Here is a 12122-nt window from a genome sequence, read left to right on the forward strand (position 1 = left end):
TCCTGATATGAGGCAGCTTCCTGTAGCCTTCAAAGAACAGCTCTGTAGCTCAGTGGTAAAGTCTCTGACTGGGAATCAGAGGTTTTGAAAGTTGTGAGTTTGCGTCCCGGGTGGTGTGTTTTTTCTTCTTTTTTTAATTATTCCACATAAGTGGCACGATGTGGTGCACCTGGCACTGTTCCTGCTCGATGGACACCGGTGTGTGCACGAACTCTTGCATCGGGTTCGTGCACGCCTGCCCGTCAGCATGATGTTTCGTGCACTAATTTCAAACCGTTTTGCCGTTTTCATCCAAACGCCATCCAAACGTCGCACTATGTGTGAAGGGGCCCTTACTGTCACTAACACTTCATAACTGTGAAGAATTTGAGGTCAAGTTCTTCATTTGTTAGTAAGTTAATATCTTGTCTGAGACAACACCACATCTCACCCCGATGACTGCAGTTTACCTACTCACACTTGATGTTTAGAATATTTAAGTTTGGTAGTTTATGAACAGAAATCATTTTTGTTTTGATATGAATAAACATAAAAAGTCATTGTATGCACGGTATGCTTTAATTTCTGTAAAAATTAACAAAGTTGAACGTTTCAACACATCTAACAAGTATTCATGGTACAGTTGTAAAACTGTGGTTTTATTTCTTGCATGGTGATTTGGAGGTGTCTTCTGAAGACTGAGCTTTAGTTTGGTTGTCAGGCGGTAACGGTTTGTAGAGATGGTGTCCTGTGGTAATGCCGTAGGGCTGTGACTCTTGTTTTTCCCTTGTCTCAGACCGAAGCAAGAACCTGCCTTCAAAGCTCCAGTCAAAAAACTCACATGGGGCAAATGTCAATGGTTTTTCAGTGAACAGCCCTTTAAGCCGGGCTTGCCATCCTTTGAGCATTGCTTCTCGTACCACGGGAGGTGAGTGAGCTGGACTCCAGAATATTTGAGGAGGAAGGACCTGGAATCCACAGAAGTGCAGAATGCCATTCTGAAAGGAACAGGAGATTTTAAAATATTAATTCATTCATTCCCTGCCCATCCCAGCAGTCATAGAGCATGACACATCCTGGACAGGCCACAAGTCTGCTGCAGGGCCACATATAGACAGATAGACACATTCACCTGTGGTCAGTAACTTCCAATCCAGCTAACCTGCATGTCTTTGGAAGTGGAAGGAAGCCAGAGCATCTGGAGAGAATCCATACAAACACAAGGAGAACATCCATACAGAAAGGACAAGGTGGGAAGTGATCCCAAGACCTTCTTGCTGTGACGCAACAGTGCTAACTACTAAGCCATTGTGATGCCGGCACACTCATTCACTCATCTTCAACCGCTTACTCCAATTAAGGGTGACGGAGGGGCTAACCTGGCCCTCATTTATCCATTGCTTGTATGCACAGTGCATTCAAACATCTCTGCGTTAGAAACAGACGTGGAGCCTCGTTGGTGCTAGAACCTACAAAAGACACCTTTGAGAACTAAACTAAATTCAACTCAACTTTATTTATATAGCAGTTTAAAACAACTAAAAAGTGCTGTACATAACACACAGCATACTATTGTCTCATAAAATTTACAAGACAACAGAATAGAACAAGTTAAGAAAGATCATAAAAATGAGAAGAGTAGCCAACAAGTAAATACAATTAAGAATTAAAATAGAGTTTCATGCTTAAGTATGTTGATGTTTGTCTGCTATCCAAGGCACCAAAAAGTAGCTTCTTGCCTGCAATATTATATTAAAAAAATGTGCCCACATTATTTTTGCATCACATCACATGAGTACAAAGGATTCTGAGAAAAATGTAACAATAAATAATTGTGTCCTCATTCGATCATTTGTAAAGTTTTATGGTACCTGTTGCGGTCAGCATATTTAAGTTTCTTACACCTTGTTAAAAATACATCCATAAGTGATTTTGCTGTCTAAATAAAGAAACAACAGGACACCAAAAGTGCATGGTTGGTGGCTGTGGTGGACTTCAAAATTTTTGGTGGACATATGTCACCATCTAGTAGCACATTTTTTGTATTTTTAGATTTTTCATCCCACTGATGAGATCACATAGAAGCACTTTGATGTCCAGCTCACAAATGTTTTGTTTCCAAATATGGTTAATTGAGGGTGTTTATGAATGCAAATGACCGTGAGCATGCATGAGCATGGGCTTAAGAACATGTGGAATTTATCAACACCTGACTTACTGATGTGTGTACAAATGGTATCTGCCTGTTTGATACTGTAGATACAGTTGTTTTGTTTATCCATTTTGTTCGTAAGACAGTATTTAACATATGAGCCGTTTGATAACTGAGGGCCCTGGTGTCAGAATGTGTGAAGCATCCTGATGGTGTTAATCACTGATCTCTATTCACTGGAATGGGCAGTGCTATAGTAGAAATCACATTACACATTTAATGATGGCATTTGAAAAGGAAAATCCATCTTTACCTTATTGTGATGTGGTGGCTTAGTGGTTAGCACTGATGCCTCACAGCAAGAAGGTTGTGCGATCACTTCCTGCCCTTTTCAGGGGTTTACATGTTTTCCCTATGCCTGCTTAGGTTTTCTTTTACACTCAAAAACATCCTTATTTATGGTCTTCTCCTTTCTCTGTCTGTGAGCAAGGCAGTGTCTCTACATCTAGAGTTGGTCTATGGCTGTCCACTGCTTCTAATGTTTTGTTTTGTGTCTAACTATAATTAGGATGAGTTAAATGTAGAGGACAAGTTTCATTGTATGTGCATACAATAACAATAAAGGTCCTTCTTTATCATGGTTTTCAAAAGTCAGTATCAAATTATAATAAAAAATAGTCCAAACTGGTAAGGATACAAACTGGAGGACACTGCACACTGCGGCATGAAGTCCATGCCCCAACCCCTCAACCTTGGGTGCACCCACCTTCCTCCCCTCTTACACATTGCCCTGTGTTCCTCACTTTCTTAAAATACGTATTCACAACAGTGACAGTGATTTCTATCCTTTTTTCAAAATGTACCACTATCTGCCCTTCTCTACTCCTGTCCATGATACCTTATCCACCCCTTACTTTTTCCTCAACTCTGTTTCTATCATCAGCATGCCATTGAAGTCTGCACCAGTCGTCACTCTTTCATACTTTGGTACACTCTCTACCACCTCATCCAATTAATTCCAGAAATTATCATTCTTGTTCATCTGACAACCTACCTGTGGGGCATATGCACTGATGACAGTCGTCATCACCCCTTCAATTTCCAGCTTCACACTCATCAGCCTGTCAGACACTCGCTTAACTTCCAACACATTCTTAATATAGTCTTCCTTTAGGGCCCCTTCACACATAGTGTGAATTTGTTCGATTTGCGCAGAAAGTGCACATGAAGCAGGAATCGTATGCAAAACATGTAAAATTGTGGCTGCCTCCAACCCATCATACACCTGTTGCTACAACTATTTGCGCACACCAGCAGCTGAAAGACAGAGTGTGCACTGTGCGAGCCCATTGAACCCACTTGCGGCAGGTATTGACCAAATTCCAGCTGACACACACAAAGATCTAACATCGCTCGCATGACACTTAGAAAATGTATGGCCATTCGTACTATTAACATGATAACAGTCAGCAGACAATCACTGTCAAGCTGGATGTGAAATTTGTCTAAGCCCCCCATGACTGTGAAGTTGCTGAGTGCACATCTGGCATGCCAGTGTCAGCTTCCCCTACAACATGTGTGCATGTGTTTTGCGTTCTCCCCCCCCCCCCCCCACAACACATTTGTGTGTGTGGTCCCCCCCACAGGTGAGGCATCTCATCTGATCACAGAGTGACATCTTAGTCTGTGCGCTGACAGTACAGGGGGCGTGGCTGACTGCCCACAGCTGTTGAGACAATTTGGTTCTGGACATCACAGCTGCAGCACACATCCCGTGTTTTGATGGACACGCGCTTGTGTGTGCTTGTGTTGAAATGGGAGGAGAAATGGGTCGTCAGTCCGTTTGGACACGCAGCAGGTGATCTGAATGTCACGTCTGACAGGACACATGTCGGGTCGTGAGGGCTGTGAGCACCGTGCTGCATGACCAGGACAACCCAACGGTATGACAAATACGCCACTTTCAGTCACGTGTCAGCAGAAATACGCCGTACCAAACAATGTTTGGTCAGTCATCTGACTGTTGATTTTATCCATTTCACGCTCCTGTTACACAACAGTGATTGTAGCGCAGTGGTAAAGTTTTCATATGGTAATATAAGGTTATTTAACAACCCTTCATGACAACCCTTGCCAGCTTGCACTCGACCTCCTTATCTTTCCTGCTTTTGTGGCGTGTTGTCTGTGAGGCTGCAGCGTTGCTCTTCTGGAAACGACAAAAATGGATCTGTTAAAGTGGTCTCTGAACGCAAATGACACTATTTTTTCTACAAGATCTTCGGGAGCGGAGGACCCGACCTGTCCTGCTGGGACGCATGTGATGGGTTACGTGATGGACTCATGGAGGAGATGGCAGGTCATGTGCCTTTACATGCTTTCTGTGGAGGACGTTGAAGATGTGTACATATTCGGCTTGGTGGTGACCGGCTTTCTGATGTGTGGAGCGGGGCACTTGCTGGTTTACCGGAAAATCAAGAAAGTGGAAGCAGCTTTGATTGGTCGTTCCAAGCTGCCCTATATGATTGAGTCGATTGGGAAGGCAGTGGCTGCGCAGTCGGCGGGGGTTAACTGCGCATTGGATGACATCTCTGGGAAGATTGCAGCCCTGGAAACCCGCTTTGACCGTCTGTGAAGACCATATTCTACATTTCAGATGCATTGGGAGCCACTCTGTTCTCAGAACTGTGGAATCTTTCAGGCATCTGTTAATCTGGCTATTCATTTGGCTTCCCCAAATACAGCTGCACTTCAAGGTCGCTGTGATAAGATACCTCCTCAGAAGAACAACACTCTTATGCCTCGCTCCCTGGTCTTCCCCCCTCCCCTCAGCTTCTCCAGCCCTGACGTGAACTGTGGACTGTCCAGGACTTTCTCAGCCTGCGCAGGGCTGTTCCCTTCCCCCCCCCAGACTGTCGAACAAGGCCGTCGACGGCGCCGAAACTGGCTGCCTTCCGGAGTGTTCTGATAAACTGGTCCTCTCAAATCTCGGTTGTCGTCCTGTGTCCTTGTTTTGTCTCTGTGATTATTGTTTTTTTTTTGTGCTGATGGGATTTTTTTTTTTCCTCATTGCCGCTGTGTAATGCAGCGGCTATGAGGGTTTTTTTTTCTTCTCCTTTTCCCTCGTGTTTTGCTTCATATATATGTTTTATGTACCGGGCCGGCCTATGTGTTGTGTGTTATGTGTGTTGTTTGTTATGGGTCGGTGTTGGTTTGCTCAGCCCTGCTGTTGACCAAGGCAGGGATGTACATCTGGAGCTGGTCCCCGGGCGCCTAATGGCGACCTCTGCTCCTACTGGCAAATAGGATGTGTTAAATGCAGTAGCCACATTTCATTGTGCAGGAAAGTTCTTCTGTTCTGTGCATATGACAATAAAATTTCCTTGATCCTTCAATCAATCAATCAATTTTTTTATATAGCGCCAAATCACAACAAACAGTTGCCCCAAGGCGCTTTATATTGTAAGGCAAGGCCATACAATAATTATGTAAAACCCCAACGGTCAAAACGACCCCCTGTGAGCAAGCACTTGGCTACAGTGGGAAGGAAAAACTCCCTTTTAACAGGAAGAAACCTCCAGCAGAACCAGGCTCAGGGAGGGGCAGTCTTCTGCTGGGACTGGTTGGGGCTGAGGGAGAGAACCAGGAAAAAGACATGCTGTGGAGGGGAGCAGAGATCGATCACTAATGATTAAATGCAGAGTGGTGCATACAGAGCAAAAAGAGAAAGAAACAGTGCATCATGGGAACCCCCCAGCAGTCTACGTCTATAGCAGCATAACTAAGGATGGTTCAGGGTCACCTGATCCAGCCCTACTATAAGCTTTAGCAAAAAGGAAAGTTTTAAGCCTAATCTTAAAAGTAGAGAGGGTGTCTGTCTCCCTGATCTGAATTGGGAGCTGGTTCCACAGGAGAGGAGCCTGAAAGCTGAAGGCTCTGCCTCCCATTCTACTCTTACAAACCCTAGGAACTACAAGTAAGCCTGCAGTCTGAGAGCGAAGCGCTCTATTGGGGTGATATGGTACTACGAGGTCCCTAAGATAAGATGGGACCTGATTATTCAAAACCTTATAAGTAAGAAGAAGAATTTTAAATTCTATTCTAGAATTAACAGGAAGCCAATGAAGAGAGGCCAATATGGGTGAGATATGCTCTCTCCTTCTAGTCCCCGTCAGTACTCTAGCTGCAGCATTTTGAATTAACTGAAGGCTTTTTAGGGAACTTTTAGGACAACCTGATACTAATGAATTACAATAGTCCAGCCTAGAGGAAATAAATGCATGAATTAGTTTTTCAGCATCACTCTGAGACAAGACCTTTCTGATTTTAGAGATATTGCGTAAATGCAAAAAAGCAGTCCTACATATTTGTTTAATATGCGCTTTGAATGACATATCCTGATCAAAAATGACTCCAAGATTTCTCACAGTATTACTAGAGGTTAGGGTAATGCCATCGACAGTAAGGATCTGGTTAGACACCATGTTTCTAAGATTTGTGGGGCCAAGTACAATAACTTCAGTTTTATCTGAGTTTAAAAGCAGGAAATTAGAGGTCATCCATGTCTTTATGTCTGTAAGACAATCCTGCAGTTTAGCTAATTGGTGTGTGTCCTCTGGCTTCATGGATAGATAAAGCTGGGTATCATCTGCGTAACAATGAAATTTAAGCAATACCGTCTAATAATACTGCCTAAGGGAAGCATGTATAAAGTGAATAAAATTGGTCCTAGCACAGAACCTTGTGGAACTCCATAATTAACTTTAGTCTGTGAAGAAGATTCCCCATTTACATGAACAAATTGTAATCTATTAGACAAATATGATTCAAACCACCGCAGCGCAGTGCCTTTAATACCTATGGCATGCTCTAATCTCTGTAATAAAATTTTATGGTCAACAGTATCAAAAGCAGATGAGTCCACTGTCCGAGGCCATAAGAAGATCATTTGTAACCTTCACTAATGCTGTTTCTGTACTATGATGAATCTAAAACCTGACTGAAACTCTTCAAATAGACCATTCCTCTGCAGATGATCAGTTAGCTGTTTTACAACTACCCTTTCAAGAATTTTTGAGAGAAAAGGAAGGTTGGAGATTGGCCTATAATTAGCTAAGATAGCTGGGTCAAGTGATGGCTTTTTAAGTAATGGTTTAATTACTGCCACCTTAAAAGCCTGTGGTACATAGCCAACTAACAAAGATAGATTGATCATATTTAAGATCGAAGCATTAAATAATGGTAGGGCTTCCTTGAGCAGCTTGGTAGGAATGGGGTCTAATAAACATGTTGATGGTTTGGATGAAGTAACTAATGAAAATAACTCAGACAGAACAATCGGAGAGAAAGAGTCTAACCAAATACAGGCATCACTGAAAGCAGCCAAAGATAACGATACGTTTTTGGGATGGTTATGAGTAATTTTTTCTCTAATAGTTAAAATTTTGTTAGCAAAGAAAGTCATGAAGTCATTACTAGTTAAAGTTAATGGAATACTCAGCTCAATAGAGCTCTGACTCTTTGTCAGCCTGGCTACAGTGCTGAAAAGAAACCTGGGGTTGTTCTTATTTCTTCAATTAGTGATGAGTAGAAAGATGTCCTAGCTTTACGGAGGGCTGTTTTATAGAGCAACAGACTCTTTTCCAGGCTAAGTGAAGATCTTCTAAATTAGTGAGACGCCATTTCCTCTCCAACTTACGGGTTATCTGCTTTAAGCTACGAGTTTGTGAGTTATACCACGGAGTCAGGCACTTCTGATTAAAGCTCTCTTTTTTAGAGGAGCTACAGCATCCAAAGTTGTCTTCAATGAGGATGTAAAACTATTGACGAGATACTCTATCTCACTTACAGAGTTTAGGTAGCTACTCTGCACTGTGTTGGTATATGGCATTAGAGAACATAAAGAAGGAATCATATCCTTAAACCTAGTTACAGCGCTTCTGAAAGACTTCTAGTGTAATGAAACTTATTCCCCACTGCTGGGTTAGTCCATCAGAGTAAATGTAAATGTTATTAAGAAATGATCAGACAGAAGGGAGTTTTCAGGGAATACTGTTAAGGTCTTCTATTTCCATACCATAAGTCAGAACAAGATCTAAGATATGATTAAAGTGGTGGGTGGACTCATTTACTTTTTGAGGCAAAGCCAATAGAGTCTAATAATAGATTAAATGCAGTGTTGAGGCTGTCATTCTCAGCATCTGTGTGGATGTTAAAATCGCCACTATAATATCTTATCTGAGCTAAGCACTAAGTCAGACAAAAGGTCTGAAAATTCACAGAGAAACTCACAGTAACGACCAGGTGGACGATAGATATAACAAATAAAACTGTTTTTTTGGGACTTCCAATTTGGATGGACAAGACTAAGAGTCAAGCTTTCAAATGAATTAAAGCTCTGTCTGGGTTTTGATTAAATTAATAAGCTGGAATGGAAGATTGCTGCTAATCCTCCGCCCCGGCCCGTGCTACGAGCATTCTGACAGTTAGTGTGACTCGGGGTGTGACTCATTTAAACTAACATATTCATCCTGCTGTAACCAGGTTTCTGTAAGGCAGAATAAATCAATATGTGATCAATTATTATATCATTTACCACAGGACTTAGAAGAGAGAGACCTAATGTTTAATAGACCACATTTAACTGTTTAGTCTGTGGTGCAGTTGAAGGTGCTATATTATTTTTTCTTTTTGAATTTTTATGCTTAAATAGATTTTTGCTGGTTATTGGTAGTCTGGGAGCAGGCACCGTCTCTACGGGGATGGGGTAATGAGGGGATGGCAGGGGGAGAGAAGCTGCAGAGAGGTGTGTAAGACTACAACTCTGCTTCCTGGTCCCAACCCTGGATAGTCACGGTTTGGAGGATTTAAGAAATGGCCAGATTTCTAGAAATGAGAGCTGCTCCATCCAAAGTGGGATGGATGCCGTCTCTCCTAACAAGACCAGGTTTTCCCCAGAAGCTTTGCCAATTATCTATGAAGCCCACCTCATTTTTTGGACACCACTCAGACAGCCAGCAATTCAAGGAGAACATGCGGCTAAACATGTCACTCCCGGTCCGATTGGGGAGGGGCCCAGAGAAAACTACAGATTCCGACATTGTTTTTGCAAAGTTACACACCGATTTAATGTTAATTTTAGTGACCTCCGATTGGCGTAAACCGGTGTCATTACTGCTGACGTGAATTACAATCTTACCAAATTTACGCTTAGCCTTAGCCAGCAGTTTCAAATTTCCTTCAATGTCGCCTGCTCTGGCCCCCGGAAGACAACTGACTATGGTTGCTGGTGTCGCTAACTTCACATTTCGCAAAACAGAGTCGCCAATAACCAGAGTTTGATCCTCGGGGGTGTGTCGTCGAGTGGGGAAAACGGTTAGAGATGTGAACGGGTTGGCGGTGTACACGGGGCTTCTGTTTAGGGCTACGCTTCCTCCTCACAGTCACCCAGTCAGCCTGCTTTCCCGGCTGCTCGGGATCTGCCAGGGGGTAACTAACGGCGGCTAAGCTACCTTGGTCCGCACAGACTACAGGGGCCTGGCTAGCTGTAGAATTTTCCACGGTGCGGAGCCGAGTCTCCAATTCGCCCAGCCTGGCCTCCAAAGCTACGAATAAGCTACACTTATTACAAGTACCGTTACTGCTAAAGGAGGCCGAGGAATAACTAAACATTTCACACCCAGAGCAGAAAAGTGCGGGAGAGACAGGAGAAGCCACCATGCTAAATCGGCTAAGAGCTAGTAGCTACGCTAAGCTAGCGGATTCCTAAAAACACACAAAGTGAATAATGTGTAAATAATTTAGAGGTGATTCAGCAGAAGGAGTGCTTTAGTTAAGGCACGTAAAGATTACACTGGGAAACAAATCGTAATCTAGATAACTAGATCAATCTAACTGCGCAGATTAAACAGCTAACAGATACAGAAAAACACCGCTGTGCTCCGGAACAGGAAGTGATACAATACCGCAGTGAGAGCCAACCATGTCTGTGACCATGGGTAATCTACAGAGGAACAGATGGATCATATTTGTATTGCCTGCTTGATAAATGCGGTGTTTTTATATGGTGTGTGGGTTTATTGCATTTTAAATACGTCCATCTCCTTCCTCTTATCAGGCAGGTTCCTGCAACTTTCACAGGACTGTGATTGTAGATCAGTGGTAAAGTTTCTGATGGGCAATCAGAGCTTTTGGGAAGGTGCAGGTTCGAGTCCCGTGAGTGGCATGTAATTTTTACTTTTTAATTTTCAGCAGCTACTGTGTTCCTGTGTGCACAAAACCATCACAGCATGTATTTTTGATCTTCACAGCAGTGTCGCACCGGCATCGTGCATGCCTGCCCTTCAGTGCGATGTTTCGTGGTTCGATCATATGAGCTGTTTCGCCGTGAGTCACCCTGGAGTTGTACGTATTCACACTATGTGTGAAGGGGCCCTTAGAATAGTCCTAATACCATTTCTCTTCTATTCACACCATGATACAACAGGTTGAACCCACCTCTGATGCCCATGGCCTTACTATCCTTACACTTGTCCTTTTATAGACACATACTATCTCCATTTTCCTCTCCATTATATCAAGCAACTGCCTCCTTTTACCTGTCAAACCGCCAACAGTGAAAGTCCCAATTCTCACTTCTAACTTTCTTCTTCTCCCAATGCCTTGGGACACATTAGCCACCTCTTCTTCTTTTTAGTTAGCAATAGCCCAATTTCTGCTGGCACCCGTTCAGACAACCGTTGTTGTTAACCTGGGCCTTGACTGATCTGGTTGAGAAATTTGATTTGGGATTTGCATTTTTTGGTTTGGCAAAATTTCTACTGGATGCAGTCCACTTGTCCTGACACAATCCTACTCATTTATCCATATTTGGGACCAACACTCTGGTTTGTGCACCCAGTGAGGCTGAGATTAATTTATCCAGGCTTGCAATGGCTGTACGCTTCATGTGGCTATGTTAAACCTGCAATAAAATTAAATTGTCATTTGCCAGTTACTTAGCTATGGTGGCATTTCTTTTGACATTTATGAAATTGTTTTATACATTTTAAATGGTTTTATACTTGCAATGAAATGCATAAAACAATTTTATAAATGTTTCAAAAGAAATGCGATATTTTGGAGCCAGGATCCAGACGATGTTTTAAGCAATGTGGAACATTTAATTAAAAAATGTATACATAATAAACTTCAATAACATTTTGTGAGCAAAATAATATCCTAGGAAATAATTTATATAATTTATGAGTCTGGAACATATTTGGGATCTGGGATACAGAAGAATGTTAAGGTGCGTTTACACATAACCAAGACACGTTACAAATGTCATTTTTCTGTAATTCGTGACACATTCCTGACATTCTTAATGTGACTTAACGCATCTGAATAGGTTTCTTAATAGTGCGTGTTGGTGCGTGATATTCTTGATATTCGTGGAGCATGTTTTTGCCTGTCAAAAAATCTTCCACGAATGTCACACACCACCCTCATTTCGTCTCACGTCGTGGAGGTCGCAACTGAACGTGTTGATCCGTCTTGATGAGTATCGATCCTTAATAGAACGTGACAACATTCGTAGTGGTTCCTGTGATGGTTCTTGGAGCCCAAACTGTCACGCGTTATTACGAAGTAACACAGAAACTGTCAAGTTTTAACACGACTTGTAACGCGGCATCACATTTCACTGTGCGCCACGACGAATCAGTTTCAGTGTTCCACCTGCTGTTGTAACCGATGAGTGGGAGAACAAGTCTGAACCAGAGGAGCGAGAGGAGACTCACGAGCAGCCAGACATCTCTGCACCTCCTCCAGTCCGGCAGAGGAAGAAGCGTGCGCACAATTAAACCCTGCTGCACTGCATTCAGTTTGATTGCTGACACCAAGTTGGCTAAAAGTCTAATTTCAGTGCTCTTCAGCGCGCTCCTGCTGCACCTGCTGCATGTGCCTGATGTTTGGGAAAACGCGCGAGACGAGACCCGCATGAAGCCACACATCT

The 12122-nt window shown here is 42.8% G+C and overlaps 1 protein-coding gene across 1 annotated transcript in view; it reads right to left on the reverse strand.

The window, feature by feature from the left end:
* Positions 1-247: 247 nt before the first annotated feature.
* The window catches only part of nqo1 (NAD(P)H dehydrogenase, quinone 1), a 41956-nt gene continuing 30081 nt past the window's right edge, over positions 248-12122 (reverse strand). The window contains 1 exon segment of the mRNA XM_034193822.1: positions 248-977. Coding sequence (XP_034049713.1) covers positions 639-977 — 339 coding nt within the window. The 3' untranslated portion in view covers positions 248-638.

Source organism: Thalassophryne amazonica, chromosome 2, assembly GCF_902500255.1.
Source record: "Thalassophryne amazonica chromosome 2, fThaAma1.1, whole genome shotgun sequence".
Taxonomy (NCBI): Eukaryota; Metazoa; Chordata; class Actinopteri; order Batrachoidiformes; family Batrachoididae; genus Thalassophryne; species Thalassophryne amazonica.